Here is an 18092-nt window from a genome sequence, read left to right on the forward strand (position 1 = left end):
AGAGGTATAAATAAACACAAAACTTCCTTCACACTTGAAACAGAAACCATTCACGGCTCTATGACAGAAAGAAGGAATACCAAGGGCTCTAAATGCCAAAGGTAGACCCCATCATCAATACTGGCATCTTGCTTTGTGATCCTACTTAAGTAATTCTCAAGATGTTGGACAACTAACCTGCAACAAGAAGTACATCCTTTGGAACACACTATTTTATTAACTGTCTAAAATATAGTTATAAATACTTAAAAAGTATTATAATTGATATACTAACACATTGTGAGGCATTGCTGTGACAGACCTGACCATGTTTTTTTGCGGAGGAGTGTGAAAGGAATTTGGAATTTTATGCAAAAAAAGCCGTTGAGTGTTCAATGCTTGGTGAGCTGCTCTGTAGGAGCTTGGAAGGTAAGACTGTTGAGGGCTTGTGAAGTTTCAGAAGGGATGTTTAAAGACTGTATCAGGGGCATTTGTTATATTTTAATTAAGATTCTATGGTTCTGGTTAGCTAGGGCTGAAGAATCAGCTGTGATTAACAAGATACCAGAACTACTAAAGTGAAACCTTTGCTTTGCTGGGATACTCTATGCTGGTTGGCAGGAGCTGAGAAATTCGAGGTGATTAAGAAGAGACCAGCATCACTGAGGTGAAATCTTCTGGGAAGTGTAAGCCAACCCTTTCCTCCCCAAGTTGCTTTTGGTCATGGTATTTTGTCACAGCAATAGAAGCCCTAACTAAGACACATATACTGATTAATTATAATTGAATATATCCTTCTTGTGCCTTAATGATGTAATGAGTTAACACAGTAGCAATTAAGCCTTGGATGGCGAAACTCTTTAATTTTACAAGAAAATTTTTGTATTCATAATTCCATGTGAACGTCAAATATCCTTGTGAAGTGGCATGTATTTACTGTTATTGTCTTTTGCTAAACAGAGAAACAGGTGAATTGATGTATCACTTAGCTGGTTACTGATGAGAAGAAAACTTGAATATGGGACTTATTATTGAGACTTACTATACTAGTCCTTGTCAGACTATAATAATAGAACTACCAGGAGGTGTTTATCAGGATTTAACGGCCACACTGCATAAAACCCAGAGAATAAGTTACTTATTGTTATTCTCTTGCTTAGAAGTCAGTGAATTCTTTAAAACAAACAAACAAACAAACAAACAAACAAACCCAAACCAGTGTTCATCTACACAGCATCACCATAAGAACTCAACTGCCTTTGGAGATTTGTGGACGAATGTTACAGCATTCTTTCAAAGTCAATTTCCAATTTAGTTTTTTATTTTTGTTTCTTGCCTCAAACTCACTGTGGATCCCAGGCTGGCTTCAAGTTCTCAGCAATCTTCCTCCCTCAGTCTCCTGAATCCTAGGTTTGTAAGTGTACACCACTACATTCAGCTTCCACAGGTACTTCTCAAACCAATCACTCCTTGTCACCCTGGCAACCAAATGCACTGCCACTTAAGACATTCCAGTTGTGGCCCAGCAAAGCTCATGTCCATCTCTCTAAGCTCCCACATTCTTAGAAGTTCCAACATGTTTGTCAAGACACACTCTTCGCTGTGAGTCCCTAAAAATCATGAAGAAAGTTGTATACTCCTGAAAAAATGATAACGGTAGACATTATCATTCTAAAAGGAATAGAAAACGGCAAGGAAGGACTGGACCACACAAGAATGAAACACGGCAGGGGAAGTGCTAAATCTTGCATGCTTCCTGCTTGGTCCAGAGCATGTGATGATGGAATGATGAGCTCAGACAAGCTTGGGCCCTTACCCTATGTCCATGGCATTTGCAGCCCACGGCCTGTGTCTTGATCTGGCTTCATTTTCCACCTGCAGCTTTCCATATTCCTCATGTTCCCAAGTCCTGGCATCTCATCACGCATTCAGTCTGTAAACTCCCAGCGTCATGCATCACCCTCTCAAGGACTTTCTGCAGAGACCACTACCCTGTCACACACTGTCTGCTCCTCACCACACACAACAATATTGCTTTGGAATCTAAGAAGTTTTTTTTTTTTTTTTTGGTTTTTTGAGACAGGGTTTCTCTGTGTAGCTTTGCGCCTTTCCTGGAACTCACTTGGTAGCCCAGGCTGGCCTCGAACTCACAGAGATCCGCCTGGCTCTGCCTCCCGAGTGCTGGGATTAAAGGCGTGCACCACCACCGCCCGGCGGAATCTAAGAAGTTTTATCCTGGAAGTTAAAAATAAAACTCCTGCAATCTTGTGTGCCTGTAATTAGCATCACATGAACCTCTAAGTCTGCTAACATCTCAAAGATTACCGTGGACCACAACTGCATTAGTTCATAAGCAGCTGAGCATGGCAAAGTAGATCCCGGGGAGACAACCTCCTAGCTGGCCCTATGAGAACAAGAACCCTAGAAGTATTCCCTCCTCCTCCTCCTCCTCCTCCTCCTTTTATGTATTTTTCTTTCTTTTTTGGTTATTTAGGTTTTTTTTTTTTTCAAGACAGTGTTTCTCTGTGTAGCCCTGGCTGTCCTGGAACTCTCTCTGTAGACCAGGCTGGCTTCAAACTCACAGAGATCCTCCTGCCTCTGCCTTCTGAGTGCTGGGATTAAAGGTGTGCACCACCACTACCTGGCCAAGTATTCTCTTCTTAAGATAAAATATTTCAAAGAGTTTACTTTGTTATATCTTTGAGCTTGCCATGTGTAGTCAGGCCAGGTCCACGCATGCCATGAAGGCATCTGCTCTAGTGTTCCAGTGCAGAGTGACTGGCTTCCTTAATGGCACTGGTCTCTTCAGAAACCACGCCTTCTTTACTCTCAACTTCACATTGGTTTTTCTAACCAAACTTCACTTTTCGGGGGAAGGGTGTCTTTCTCCTCTGCTTTTTTTCCCCCAAGTCTCATAAAAAAATGGAGCTAGCAGCTGGGCAGTGGTACCTGCCTTTAACCCCAGCACTCGGAAGGCAGAGGCAAGCAGATCTTTCTGAGTTCGAGGCCAGTCTAGTCTACAGAGTGAGTTCCAGGACATCCATGGCTGTTATACAGAGAAACCCTGTCTAGAAACAACCCTCCCCACCCCAAATGCAGCTAGCAATAACCATGTCATGTCCTGAATATTTGGCTGCCTTCTTTAAAACCTCAAGACACAGACTAAGTTCATTGCCAGAACATAACACAGTTTCCAACAGAGTCCTTGTTTCCATCTGAAATCACAGTCAGAGTCTGCCAGTCCACATTTCTATCAGCACTCGAGTCATCTGAGCTCCTACCAGAATCACCCATTGATAATGAGACTGCACCATCCTAAGCTTTCTAGACCAGATAGCCAAGCTTTCAAATTTCTTCTGAAAACCAAGTCCAAGGCTTAAAAGCCCAACAGGAAGGTTTTGTTGCAGCAACCACCACACTCCTGGTACCAAACTTTTGTATTAATTTTTTTTCATTATTCTTACAGAACAGCTAAGAAAACAATTTAAAGGATGAACGATTCAGTGGTTTCAATTCATCATGGAAGGGGGGATGGCAGATTCTATCATGGTGGCCAGGAAGGATAGTGGGAAGGAGTAGGAGAGGGTGAGCGAGAGATAAGGAGAGAGAGAGAGAGAGAGAGAGAGAGAGAGAGAGAGAGAGAAGTCCAGACTGACTGACTTTCTCCCTTTCCCCACAGCCTATGGAATGGACCTATATTCTGAGTAGGTCTTTCACCCTTAGTTAATTTTCTCTAGAAGAAGTGTGTTACTCATTTCATAGGCACTTTTCCATTAGATCAAGTTGGCAGTCAAGATTAACTCTTGCAGTATGTGTAATATTTTACAACATGGCTCACAGACTTTTGTTTTGTTTTTGGTTGTTGTTCTGAGGTTGAGGTCTCACTGTGTTGCCCAAGTAGTTCTTGAATTCCTGAGCTCAAGTGATCCTCTTACTTAGCCTCCCAAGTAGCTGGGAAGAAAGATGCTGCACATCACCATGCCTGATTCAAGTTACAGATTTAAATACCAAATGCAGCAATGATGTGGAAGAACTATCCTAGTAGAGACTAACTAGGAGTTAGAGGTCATGACTTAAATTTAAAATGATGTTAACAATGTTACTTCTTTGTAAAGCCTGCCTGTCAAACATGCAGACAGAATACAGCCTATCTGTGTCATGACAAAATTAAATCTCTTTTCTTTTTGTATTTTGTTTTGTTTTGTTTTTTGAGACAAGGTTTCACTGTGTAGCACTGGCTGTCCTGGAACCTAACTCTGTAGACCAGGCTGCCTTTGAACTCACAGAGATCCACCTGCCTCTCCCTCCCTAGTATGGGGATTAAAGTCATGTATTACCACTGCCTACCTAAATCTCTTTTCATGACAGAAAAACAAGTACCACTATACTGTTTTTGTAGTTTGGGGTGGTTTGACTAGGAATGGCCCCCATTGACTCATATGTTGGAATGTTTGGTTCCTAGGTGGTGGAACTGTTTTGGGAAGGATTTGGAGGTGTGGCCTTGTTGGAGAGGCGTGTCACCAGGGGTGGGCTTCACATCAGGCCCAGACTTGCTTTCTCTGTCTGCTGCCTTTGGATCAGAAGCTCTCAGAGCTACTGCTGTCTGCCTGCTGCCATGCTCCTTACCGTGATGGTCATGTACTCACCCTATGAAACAGCTAGGAGGCTCCAATTAAATGCTTTCTTTTATAAGTTGTCCTGGTGTCTCTTCACAGCAACAGAACAGTAAGTAAGATCCCACCCCCAATGCAGTACTGGGATTGACCTAGGACTTCACACATGCTAGGTAAGAACTCTAACCACTTAGCTTTATCTCCAGACTATATTGGTTAATTTGTAAAGAAAATGTATTTTGCATTAAAAATGATAGACACAGCTGGATGGTAGTAATGCACACCTTTAATCCCAGCACTCATGAGGTGGAGGCAGGTGGATCTCTGAGTTTGAGGCCAACCTGGTCTATAGAGTGAGTTCCAGGACAGCCAGGGCTCTATAGAGAAAACCTGTCTCAAAAAACCAAAAAAAACCCCCAAACAAACAAAAAAAAAAACCCCAACCAACCAAAACAAAACAAAAAAGATATACATTAATATCTACTGGTGTTAAAATAGAGTGAATATAAAAGTTGTTATAAAATAGAATGTTGGTGGCTGGAGAGATGGCTCAGTGGTTGATAGCACTTCCTGTTCTCCCAGAGGACCCAAGTTCAGTTCCCAGAACTCATGAAATGGCTCACAACTGCATATAATTCTAGCTCCAGGGTATCTGATACACATACTAACACATACGCATAAGCAAATAAAAAATTATAAAGTATACTAATTTGGGCTGGAGAGGTTTTCCTACTATGATCTTATATTAACTGCAAAATTAGTTCTAATAAAAATAATATGCTTTTCATTATAAAACAGGAAATGATTCTTTTTCAAATTGAGGCTTGTTGTTTAAATTTACTTACCAAGAGATTCTCTCCTGCCACTCCTCTGTTATTAAAAACCACACACCTGAAAATGAGGAAAGCAATTTTGTTATTTCTTCACACAGTTCTTCCTAGTGATCCACTACTGAGATCCTCTCACTGACACTATCCTACAGCATTGAAACAGTAAAAGTTGGACCAGGGATGTGGCTCGGTTGGAGTGTTTGCCCAGCATGCATGAAGCCCTGGTTTCAAATTCCAGTACTGAATCAAGTGGTTATGGTGATGCGTGCCTACAAATCCAGCACACGGGGAAGCAGAGGCAGGAGGATCAGAAGTGCAAGGTCATTTTTTTTTTAACCTATGTAGCAGTAGAAAGTTTGAAACCAGCCTGGGAGATGGAGACCCTGTCTCAAAACCAGCCTGGGAGATGGAGACCCTGTCTCAAAACCCAGCCTGAGGGATGGAGACCCCGTCTCAAACGTTTGCCAAAACAGACTGGAAAAAAAAAAAGATGTTTTAGGGACTTTGTGATAGCTTAGCTGGTAAAGGCACTTGCTGCCAAGCCTGATTTGGGTTCAATCCCATGACCCACAGGGTTTAAAAAGAGAACTGACTCTTGCAAGTTGTCCTCTGAGCCCCACACAAGCACAATGGTGTAGGAACACGCGCGCGCGCGCACACACACACACACACACACACACACACACACACACACACACACAATGCAATTACAAATGCCTGTAATAGTATACTATTTTAACACCAAGCAGTAGCATATTGGTAGTCCAAAAGTGCTTAACAATTCTCTCTAAGTGACTACAAATCCTTATTTTTTTTGCAGCACTACAGATTGAACACAGGGCCACATGTTTGCTAGCAAACATTCTTACCACTGAGTTATATCACCAGTCCTAAAGAGTTAAAAAATTCTGTATGTTTGTTCAATTAGAAAGTTATATAACAGTCTTGTTACTTTTTCCTGCTAAAGAGTGTATACTTTACATTTTCTATACATATATGCCTCTGATAAGCATTTTAAAAACAATTTTAAGTCAAATTTATGTTTTTTTGTTTCATATGTCTTCTCTACATTGTATCTATCCATATATTAGAGAACAACTCTTATTCTTCAAGGTTCAGCAAACACAGAAACCAGAATTAAAAAAAGATTACTTTAGTCGAGTATAGTGGTACATGCCTTTAATCCTAGTACTCAGGAGGCAGAGGCAGGAGGATCTCTATGAGTTTGAGGACAACCAGAGCTACATAGTGAGACCCTGTCTCAAACAAATATTTACTTTATTTTTAATTATGTGCTATTTGTGGTGGTTTGAAAAAAAATTGCCCCCAAAGGGCATGGCACTATTAGGAGGTGTGGCCTTGGAGTGGGTGTGGACTTGTTGGATGAAGTGTGTCACTGTGGAGGTGGACTTTGAGGATTCATATATGCTCAAGCCATGCCCAGACCACTTCCTGTTGACTGTGAGTCAAAATATAAGAACTCCTAGCTCCTCTTCTAGCACCATGTCTGCCTGCTTACCACCACTGATGACAGTGGACTAAACCTCTGCACTGTAAGCCACCCCAATTAGATGCTTTCCTTTATAAAAGTGGCCGTGGTTATGGTGTCTCTTCACAGCAATAGAAACCCTAACTAAGACACTATGTATCTGTGTGGGAATGTGTACATGAGTGCTGGTGCCTTTGGGGGCAAGAAAAGGGAATCAGATCCCCTGGGGCAGGAATTACAGGTAGTTGTGAGCCACCATTTGGGTGCTGGGAACAGAACTCTGGTCCTCTGCAAGAGTAACAAATACTCTTATCTCCTGAGTCATCTCTCTAGGCCTTAAATTTTTTTAAGCATCTTATTTGTTTGCATGTGTGCTGCAGGATGCAAAAAATATATGAAGTAGGAATTCAGCTGATTATGACAAAGCTGTACCTGAAAGAGTTAAGAACTCTTTCAGAGGAAGAGGTCAAGGCTCAAGAAGTCTTGGTGATAATGGCTTTTGATTATTAGCCGTTTCCTGCTATGAATTTCTCATGTGCTTGTGGCTTTTCCATCATTCATTGGGCACAATTTCCCCCATACAATTTAAGTATTTGTGTAACCGTCTCCAACTGTGCTACAACAGACACAGTCAAAACCCCTAGTTTCAGGCCGTTCTGTAATTATCGTCGTTAGCAGCATCCAGGACATTCCCTAGACAGATGAAAGTATCTTATCTGAGGTACCTCACAGATTCTCTAAGAACAGACTTAAGCATCCAGACTCTGTTTGAGAAGGCCTGGCGGATGTGCTAATTAAGCTTAACTTTCTCCTTTCCAAAGTCTCATCTCTAGTTTTAGATCCACCCTTAACAATGAACTCAGAACTGAAGGGTTCTCACTTTCAGGCACATCCAGCTGTGATGGAAGTTGCTTAGCCAAGTTGCCAGAAACTGCGGGAGCAGAGATAGCTTGGAGAGATAAGGGTCAAAGGGATAAGAAGGCAGTTTTATTTTCAGAGGTGGGATGGAGAAGAGAAAAGAGAATGGAAGAACTAGATGGGTAAGAACTGGAGGGGAATGAACTGAGATGGGAAGAACTAGATTGGAGGAATAGAAGAGAGAACTAGAAGGATGAGATGGAAAATGAGGAAGAGCCAGATGGGGAAGAACAAGATGAGGAAGAACAAGAAGAGAAAGGAGGAGATGGGGGAGGAGCTGATATGGGAAAGACCTGATGGATGAGAACCTAGGTGGGGCAGAACTAAGATGAGAGAATTAAGATAGAACTTAGAGGGGTCAGCAGATAAATATAGAGAGAAATCAGGCAGGAAAGGAGCTAGGCATGAGAGCAGAATAGAGGCTGTGTAGAGAGAGAACTGACACAGAAGAATAAAGTGTATGGACTAAAGAATTTTGTGTATGTAGATTCATTTACTATCATCAAAGACTAGATTATCAGCTGGTTGTAGATTCTTCTACGGACCCTGGGAGAGGACTATCAAGGGGCTGGACCCCAATAGTCTCTGATGCGTGTGTGCGCATGCGCACGAGAGTGTGTATTGACCATGCTATTAAGTATAGAAGTTCGAGGACAAATCTGTCCTTCCCTTTTGCCATGTGGGTCCTGAGGATGGAAATCATGTCATCAGGCTTGGTGTCAAGCACATTTACCACTGAGCCATCTTACCAAACCAAGGCCAGGATTTTATACATGGTAAAAACATTACCACTGGTAGTGCTACAAATGCCGGATAAGGTGGAATGGAACACCAATACACTACTGCTTAGTGTTAACAATTATATATATATATATATATATATATATATATATATTATATTAATACATATATTATATAGCATATATTACAATTCTTGGACAAAATCTTGACTCATGCCTATATAGGTTCTTATAGATTTAGTAAATGTATATATGTATGTATATATTTTCATGCCAATTAAAATTCATTTTTTGTCTGTTTACCTATGCAATCAAGCCTGTGTAAGATCCCAAGTTTCTTCTTTTGGAGTACTGTGAGCATTGTGCAGGTTCAGAGCAGGGATAAGCTAGTACTCCCCTAGGACATGCTCAGTTCTGACTCACCTCTCAGGGTGCTAGGGTTCAAGGCACACCACCTCCATTGAAGGTGGTGATTTAGATCTGGTTATTATCTTATTATTTATCCTGCCATTGCTCTTTGCATCTGAAGTGCTATCTACAGAATTTTTAGGTCTAGCTAAAAATAAATAAATAAATGGTTAAAAACCTCAGAAATCAGGCTAAGCAAATGGCTCAGTCTAGCAGAACCCACATAACCCACATAAAAGTCAGAGCAATGGAGCACACTTGGAACTCCAGCACTGTGGAGGCACAGACAGGGAGTTCTCCGGGCTTGCTGGCCTGTGAGTCTCAGGCAAGTGTGAAACTGTCTCAAAGAATGAGATGAATAGTAACTGAGCCTCTATATGCATGTGCACAAATGTGTACACACATGTATCCATTAGCACCTCTGTATGCATGTGCACAAATGTGTACATGCACCCACATGTGCCGTGCATCCACCAGCACAAAAATCTAATTTGAGAAAAACAGTAATATTACATCATAGCTAGGTGTGGTGGCACAAGCCATTAATCCCAGCATAAAATAAAAAAAAAGAGATAGGATCTCCTACCTTTCCCAGGCTGGTCCTAAACTCAGGTTGAAGTCACCCTCTGCCTAAGCTTCCCAACTAGCTGGACGGACAGGCACATTCTACTATATCTGGCTTTCTTCTATCTTAGCTCCCTCCCCCACCCCACCCAAAAAGAATGGGAAGACAGACTAGATATAAATAAAATGTAAGTTGGCCACTAAGATTCACTTGCATAAGCACCTAAGCCACGTGTATGACCTTGAGCCTGAAGCTCCTAGTTAGGTAAGAACCGCTTTAGGGAGCAAACATTAAGGACAGAGTCAAATGGCTTCTGGAGTAAGATGTCATATGACTGTGGTGTGAGAAGGCCACAAAGCTAGAGAGGGGAGAGGAAAAGATGGTTTGCAAATGCATGCAAAAGCAACTTATCCACCTGGGACTGTCCTCCAAGCTGCAGACTGGGCAACCACAGTCTGGGTCTCCTGTTAGAGGGGAAACTGATTTGACCTCTCCACCTCTGTCACAGCTGTCCCTTGCTAGTCTGGACATGGGCAGAAGGGTAAGGAGGAATAAAGAAACTGCCCAGCCAGGCTGTCCTCTCTCCACCAGCTGGTGAGAGGTGGTGATAAGCCCGTTAATTAGCACTCTCCAAACAATTTTTTCCCATTTGCCCAAATGACTTTAAATGGTGTGCACATAAAAAAATGGGACTGCTAAATGTTCCTCCTGCATATTTTAACTATTTAATTTTTTTTCTTCTCAAAACAGAAGCAAAGAGAAGACATAACAAATGAACACACACGGTATGAAGAGGGCGGAGAGATGGGGTGGTGGTTTGAGTGAGAATGACCTCCACAGGCTCATTATGTTTGAATACTTGGTCCCTAGTTGGTGGAACTCTCTGCGAAGGATCAGGAGGTGTGACCTTGTCAGAAGAGATGTGTCACTGTGGGTAAGACTGAGGTTTCAGAAGACTCACGCCATTCCCTATAGCGAGCTTTCTTGTCAGACTATCCTTGGACTGCCAGCCCACAATTACCCAGAGACTATTATTAATTATAAAAGCTTGATACTAGCTTATGCTTTTTCTCAATTAGATCTTATAACTTAATTAACACATTTTTAAAAAATCTATGTTCTGCCATGTAGCTTGGTTACTTCTTAGTATGGCACATTGTTCCCAGTCTGCTCGCGAAATCCTGCACCTAGATTCCTCCTCCCAGTTCCTCTCTCTGCCCAGAAGTCCCGCCTATTCTCTCCTGCCTAGTTATTGGCCTTTCAGCTCTTTATTAAACCAAGCAGAGGTACCTTAGGCAGAGACCCATCGTTACAGTGTAAACAAATATTCTGCAGCAATTCCCAGTGTGCTCTCTGCCTCCTGCTGTGGTTTGAGACGTGAGCTCTCAGCTGTTCCCGCTGCCATGCCTTTGCCCCACCACCATGGACTCCAAGCTCAATCGAATGCTTTCTTCTCTAAGTTGCCTTGGTCAAGGTGTTTCATTACAGCAATGGAAACATAACTAACCCAGTAGTTAACCTCAGTGGTCAAGAGCTCACAGTGCCCGAGCAGAGGACTTGAGTTTAGTTCCCAGAACCCACATCAATCAATAATGTTCTCAGAAGATAGAGTCACCCAGGCACAACAATCAATAATGTTCTCAGAAGTGGGGAAGTAGTTCAGTGGTAGGAACTTAACTGTCACATGTGAGAGCCCGGTTCTGTCCTAGCACTGTTTGAAAAAAAAAAGTCTCTAGATGTTGCCACATGTTCCTCAGTGCAAAACTGCCCCTTGCTTGTAAAGCACTGTTACCATGAATAATAGTGGACCAGAGAGTCTGGATCTGCTCAAGGTACAGAACACAAGTGGGCGTTTCTACTACACACACCAGACACACTTGGGAGCAGATTGTCAGTCAGGTTCCCAGGAAAGGAGACGAGAACAGAAAACTGAAATTTGTAAGATAAACAGACTTTATCAGACAGTCTTAGATATTTTCTAGCTCTATTACCACCCAGCTGGTTGTTTGTTTGTTTTGTGAGACAGCATTTCTCTGTGTAGCTCTGGCTGTCCTGGAACTCCCTCTGTAGACCAGACTGGCCTGGAACTCAGAAATCCACCCGCCTCTGCTGGAACTGAAACCATATGAGATGTGAGTCCCTGATCCCACTGAGTGTAAAGGACAAGGAAGCCACTTTTGCCATGGCATTGATGACTGCAGACACAGTTGAGAAAGAGGGACAGAGGCTTCAGTGTGTGCTTCCAACCCTGATCCCCTGGATTGGATCCCTGGGACCCACATGGCGGAAGGAGAGGACCAGTTCCCAGAGCTTGTCCTCTGACCTCCATGCACACTTGATGGTCCATTTGCACCTTTCCCCACAAAACAAGTGATAAAATACAACAATAAACATAAAAGTAGAAGCAGCAACCAGAAAGCGGCAGAGTGAGAGGAACCTTCAGGAACGGGCTGCATTCCAGGTAACAGGCACTGTGACTGTTTACCACCTTGACAGAGCGTGTTTTACATACTTTACAGGACTACTAATATTAGAATGACCCATTCATTCAAAACCTTCATGAACTAAAAGCAAATCAAAGCCTGTAAGCGCTAAGAGAGAAACAAAACAGCAACACACCAACAGTCACGGTCAAGTGCAGCTCTGACCATGTGCAGTCAGACCAAACCCATCATAGCTCCAGCTGGGCCCGGGGCCTGTAACCCCTGGCTGCGCTGGGGCCTGTAACCACCAACGGTTTTTAATGAATTCTTGCCATGTTGGGCGCCAAATGTAGACAAAATTCTAAACAGTCTTATTAAATAAGAAACACAGCACCAAATACAGAGTTAAAGCCCAAGAGATCCGAGCACTAGCGAAGAGCCAAGACATCTTATCTTAGCACTCGCTGCCATCCTTCCCTTGAGAGATCTTCTTCCTGTCTGTCTTGTTTTATTGCTTTCCTGTTCTGCCTTCTCATTGGCTCTAAGCCCAGCCACATGACTTCCTCGTCACTGCCTGTCTATACAGACCTCCTAGTCTCTATGGTTGGTACTGGGATTAAAGACTCATGTCATCACACTTGGCTGTGTCCTTGACCACACAGAGACTCTGCCTGCCATGTGATCGGATTCAGAGAGTGGGCTCCCACCACCTGACTTCTATTCCTGGCTTGCTAATGACCTCTGACTTCCAGGCAAACTTTATTTATTAACATACAAATAAAATCACATTTCAGCACAATTAAAATATCACCACAACACACAAAAAATAGCAACACACAAACAAAACAGTGACACACCAACAAAACAATAACACACCAACAAAACAGCAACACACAACAAAACAGCAACACACCAACGTCCTCTAAGGAACACCTTCAGTGCGAATGAGGAGTGACGAGCCTTACTTTCAGCTGACAACAAGAGCAGTATGACATGACAAGAGGGTTCGACGTCTAGTGAGTGGAAAGCTCGAGAGTTCAGCACGGGCAGAACTGACATGGTGAGTGTAACGACCATACAAGGTAAGGGCATATAAGCTGTCCTAAGGCTAGGGAAGGAAGATGCTATCTCAGCTGAAACATGGCTACTGTGGTGGTTTCACTGAAAATGGCCCCATAAGTGCCTATGTTTTAAATGCCTGGTCCCCAGTTGCTGGAACTGTTTGGGAAGGATCAGGAGGTGTGGCCTTGTTGGAGGTGTGTTAGTGGGGATGGGCTTCACACCAGACCCAGTCTAGCTCCCTCTGCCTCCTGCTTGTGGATCAGATGAGAGTTCTCAGCTACTGCTGCAGCACCATGCCTGCCTGCCTGCTGCCATGCTTCCCACCATGATTATCATGAACTAACCCTCTGAAACTGTAAGGAGGCCACCAATGAAATGCTTTCTTTATAAACTGCTTGGTCATTTGTGTGTCCTCATAGCAACTGAATAGTAACTAAGACAGTGATCTAAAGGATGATCAATGTGCACAGTGTGTGTCTTTATGTGTATGCTGGTGCCTCAGGAGGCCAGAAAGAGGGCATCAGACCCCTTGGAGCTGTAGTTATAAGCCATTGTGAGCGACTGATGCAGGTACTGGGAACTGAACTCAGGTCCTCTGCAACAGCAGCAAGCACTCTTAACTGCTGAGCCCTAGGTGCAGAGCTCTAGTGACGGGTTAGAGAAGATGGCAAGGACGGTCAGGGCAGAGCTCCTCAGGCCAACCTTCCACAGACAGTGACTATAAACTCTCACAGTGTAAGAAGCAGGTAGAGAACAGCAGCAAAGTGGGCAGGAACCGAAAGCCAAGCGGACAGAATGAAACACACTGGGGGAGGGGGTGTCCCTGTTCAGTTTTGTGAGGAGTGGCAGTAGCTGGTATTTTCAGTGCAGACAAAAATCCAGTAGAAGTACTTCATCTTATGATCTTAAAGAGTATAAAGCCTGAGACTATTCTAGTTGGAAACAGAGAAGACAGAGAAGAACTCTAAATTCTAGATGAGAACTGGGCCCCAATCTCCACATTGCTCCCCTGGTCCCACCCCTGCCCGTCAGGTTCTAAGCAGCAACCTTAAGAATGTCAATTACACAGATGTTAGTGGCTGTTCATCACAGATGACTCAGAGTTGAAGTCTGAGTTTAGCCAAGCTATCTGCTGACAGAATAAAGAAAAATCAGTATTATTCAGGAAAATGTAACAAAATCCAGCCTTTTTATTTATTTGTTTTTTCTTAGACAGAGTTTATCTGTGTAGCCCTGGCTGTCCTGGAACTCACTCTTTGTAGACCAGGCTGGCCTCAAACTCAGAGATCTGCCTGCCTCTGCCTCCCAAGTGCTGGGATCAAAGGTATGTGCCACCACTGCACAGCTCAGCACCCAGAAATTTTTTTTTTGTTTTTTGAGACAGGGTTTCTCCATGCAGTCCCAGATCTCACTCTGTAGACCAGGCTGGCCTCAAACTCACAGAGATCTACCTAGCTCTGTCTCCTGAGTGCTGAGATTAAAGGCGTGTGCCACCGCTACCTGGCTTGCACCCAGAATTTTTAAAATGGATCATTCATAACACAACTCAAAAATTAATGAACCATTTAAAAAAAAAAGGAAAAACATAACCCACATTCAAGAAATAAGACAACTGTCTCTGGTGTGGGCCAGATGGTAGAATCAAAGCTAACTTAGAACACTTGGGTTGTGTGTGTGTGTGTGTGTGTGTGTGTGTGTGTGTGTGTGTGTGTGTGTGTGTGAAGAATTAAAAAAGAAAACCCTAGCAGAGGAACAGCACCTATAGAAACAGAAGTTCATGAGGCTCAGCAGTTAACAACACTGGCTGCTCTTTCAGAGGACCTGGGTTCAGTTCCTAGCACCCAACAGCTGTCTGTAACTATAGTTCTGGGATATCTGAAGCCATCTTCTGGCCTCCTCAGGTATCAGGCACACACACAGTGCATAGACATACAAAATAAAGATAAATAAATCTTTTAAAAATGGAAATTCCAAGAGGCTGAGGATATATCTAAGTGAGTACTTGGCAAGCACAAGGCCAAGTTCATTTCTCTAGTATCATAACAAACAGAACCTCAGTTGTTAGTTTAATATAAAAAGAGGCAGGTGTGCTGGTACATGACCTAGCACTCAGGAGGCAGAGGCTGCTCGCATATCTGTGAGTTCAGGCCAGGTTATCCTGGCCAACATAGCAATTTCCAGGCTAGCTTAGGCTACACAGTGAGATCTTGTCTACAAACAAAAAAACAAACAGTATCCACATACCTGCTACAAATATAATTGAGACTCCAGAAAGAAAAGACAGGAAGAATGAAGAAAAATGGAAGAACTAATATCCCAAAGCTTTTCAAATTTGATAAAATATGTACATTTATAGATTAGAGAAAGGGGGAAGTAATAGGAATTTAAAAGATAGAAACTGAATTATAAATGTTATATCTTAAATCTACCATAACATTAATTGCATTAAATACAAAAGGACTAAAAATTCCAATTAAAAAGTAGAAACTGTTAGGCTAGATAAAACAAGGTCCATATATATAGTTTGTGGGCTTTTGCTTGCTTTGTTTTTTGAGTCAGGGCTTCTCTATGTAGTGTTGGCTGTCCTGGAACTCTTTGTATAGACCAGGCTGTCCTTGAACTCACATAGACCAGCCTGCCTCTGCCTCCAAAATGCTGGGATTAAAGATGTGCACCACCATGCCTGGCTTGAGTATACAGTTTCTGAGACAGTCTCTTGTAAACTGAAATCATTGTGTAGCTGAGGACAACCCTGAACTTCTAAATCTCCTGCTTCTACCTCCTAAGTGCTGAAATTACAGTCTACTATATGTGCTATTAAGTTTAAAAATAGAGACACCTTGAAAGTTAAACAATGCAAAAGCATCATGCAAACAATAAGCAAAAGAAACCTAGAGTAGTCATAATAACATCAGTTAATTATATACTCTGTGACATGAAATTAAAGATGACCTATCAGGTGTCTGACTTAGGCTCAGTGAAGGGACAACAGGTACTCTGTCAGACTACAAAGCCCCTGAGATGTTCAAGAAGCAGGCCAAGGAGATGGATGATGAAGACAAGGCTTCCAAGCACAAACAAAAGGAGGCACAGAAGAGGTTCGAGGAGTTAACGCAAAGATGGAGGAAAGGGCTCCCTGACTGTAAGTGAAATAAAGAGCCAGGCAGGAGTAACCTGCTCCGGATGCCTGAGATTACAGTTACCCTGGATTCATTTCTGTTTAAACACCTGCATTTCAAGCTGCCAGCTTAAGTCATGCTGGGATCAAGAAAAATGAATGGGCCGTGGTGGTTCGTGTTCCTGGAGTTGTATCCATGCCAGTGGATGTCCACAAGCTCCAGAAGAGAATTTGACATTGCTGCTGCCGTTGTTGCTGTTATAGCAGTGGTGGCGACCACTGCTACTGTTTCTGGGATTACCATTTCATAATTGGTTACTACAGCTAGCACAGTGGAGACACTGGCAGCAAAAGTAGCTACCACAGTTAGTTAATCTTTCATTCTATTGGGCATGATAAATTTAATTCAATAGTTATATACATTTCGATTGGCTTTGAAAATTATAAATTTATAAACTCAAGTTCCATTTGCTTTTGGGATACCATCTTACAAGGACTCCAATTTGCAGTAAGGCTCGTTAAGGAAGGGAATGGCTCAGTTGCCTTTAGCCTACTGGCTATGGGTGGGTTAGGACTTCTGTTGGTCTTTTCTGTGTTGAACACACAGATTGCAAGCCCAGCGCCACTTTGGGATCTTTGGCAGCAGTTAACTCTGCAACTCACACACGATTGAGCCTGTATAATAATGAGTATTCAGAGACAGGAAATGCCTGGGGGGTGCTCACCAACCTAAGACAGAGCGCCTGTGTGGCCTGGGCAGGAGTCTCCATGACGGGTAAGGTGACCTGCTGACGTCCCATGCAACCTAAGTCAGAAGCTCATTTATTAATAAAAGGGGGACCTGTAGGGCCCTGGCCCCCATTTTGGGTAGCTGTTGCCTTGCTTGCTGACCTTGACCTTGATATCCTCCCTATGCTAATTCCCTGACTGGTTCCACCCCCCTGAATGCTTAAGGGAAGTTCCTTGTCTGTGTATCCTGCATAATGGGCGTTAACAGATTAGATGCAAGACTGTAAAACATCGGTATCGAACTTCTGCTCTCCGGGGTTCTCCCATTGTGCTGTAAGCCTGTATTTAAGACCTCCTCCCTCCTTCAATAAATGGCATTCGGCATTAAAAAAAAATAAAAAAAAAACAAAAAACACCTGCATTTCTCATTATAACTTCTTTTGCCACCTACACTGGGAGCTGACTGACACGGGTGCTCAGAACTGAATTGGGGTCCTCTGGAAGAGTAGTGAACACTCTGAACTCACTCCCGAACCAACTCTCCAGCCCTACATTGTCTTGGTAAACAATATTTATGGCATTTGAAGAGTTACTTGTCATGAACTGAGCACCTAGACATCCAAGGGTATAAAAAGTTATCAAAGGAGTTTCATTTGGTGGTGCATACTGATAAATGCCAGAATGTGGAAGGTGAAAGTGAGGGGCATCAGGAATCCAAGGCCGATTACAGCTACAAAGAGAATTCAAGGTCAGCCTGGGCTACATAACACCCTGTATCAAAAAATGAAGTTGTTAGGGTTCATCAAGAACTATTAACATTCCAAACAGCCTAATAGAAACCACACAATTATCTGTAGCAAAGCTGTGAAGTTCAATTTGATCTTGATACATACTAGCCATATACTTTGGGTTAAACTATTACCAAGTCATTAATGTAGCTTGGTGAATTCAAGGCCATCCTGGGCTATATGATGACTCTTAAGACACCATGGGCTACATAATTGAGACCCTGGTTCAAACAAAACATGTCTTGGACTTAGTTGTATATGAAATAAGATTATGTATAGCACATAGTAGGGAATTTATTACTGGAAATCAATCAACAAAGCTAATTTGAAATTTTCATTTCCAATTGACATGACTGTACAAATCAGCAGATGATACTGCATGATAACTCAATACATGTATCCAATGTGAATCATCAATTCAAGGTAATTA

The 18092-nt window shown here is 42.7% G+C and overlaps 1 protein-coding gene across 2 annotated transcripts in view; it reads right to left on the minus strand.

The window, feature by feature from the left end:
• The window catches only part of Abhd3 (abhydrolase domain containing 3, phospholipase), a 45021-nt gene that overhangs the window by 15926 nt on the left and 11003 nt on the right, over window positions 1-18092 (minus strand). For both annotated transcript variants that reach the window (XM_052741523.1, XM_052741522.1), the window contains exon 4: window positions 5438-5483. In XM_052741523.1, the coding sequence (XP_052597483.1) occupies window positions 5438-5483 (46 nt within the window). The remainder of the gene's footprint in view (window positions 1-5437; window positions 5484-18092) is intronic.

This window comes from Peromyscus californicus, unplaced genomic scaffold (assembly GCF_007827085.1).
Source record: "Peromyscus californicus insignis strain IS unplaced genomic scaffold, ASM782708v3 Scaffold_17__1_contigs__length_78620276, whole genome shotgun sequence".
Lineage (NCBI taxonomy): Eukaryota > Metazoa > Chordata > Mammalia > Rodentia > Cricetidae > Peromyscus > Peromyscus californicus.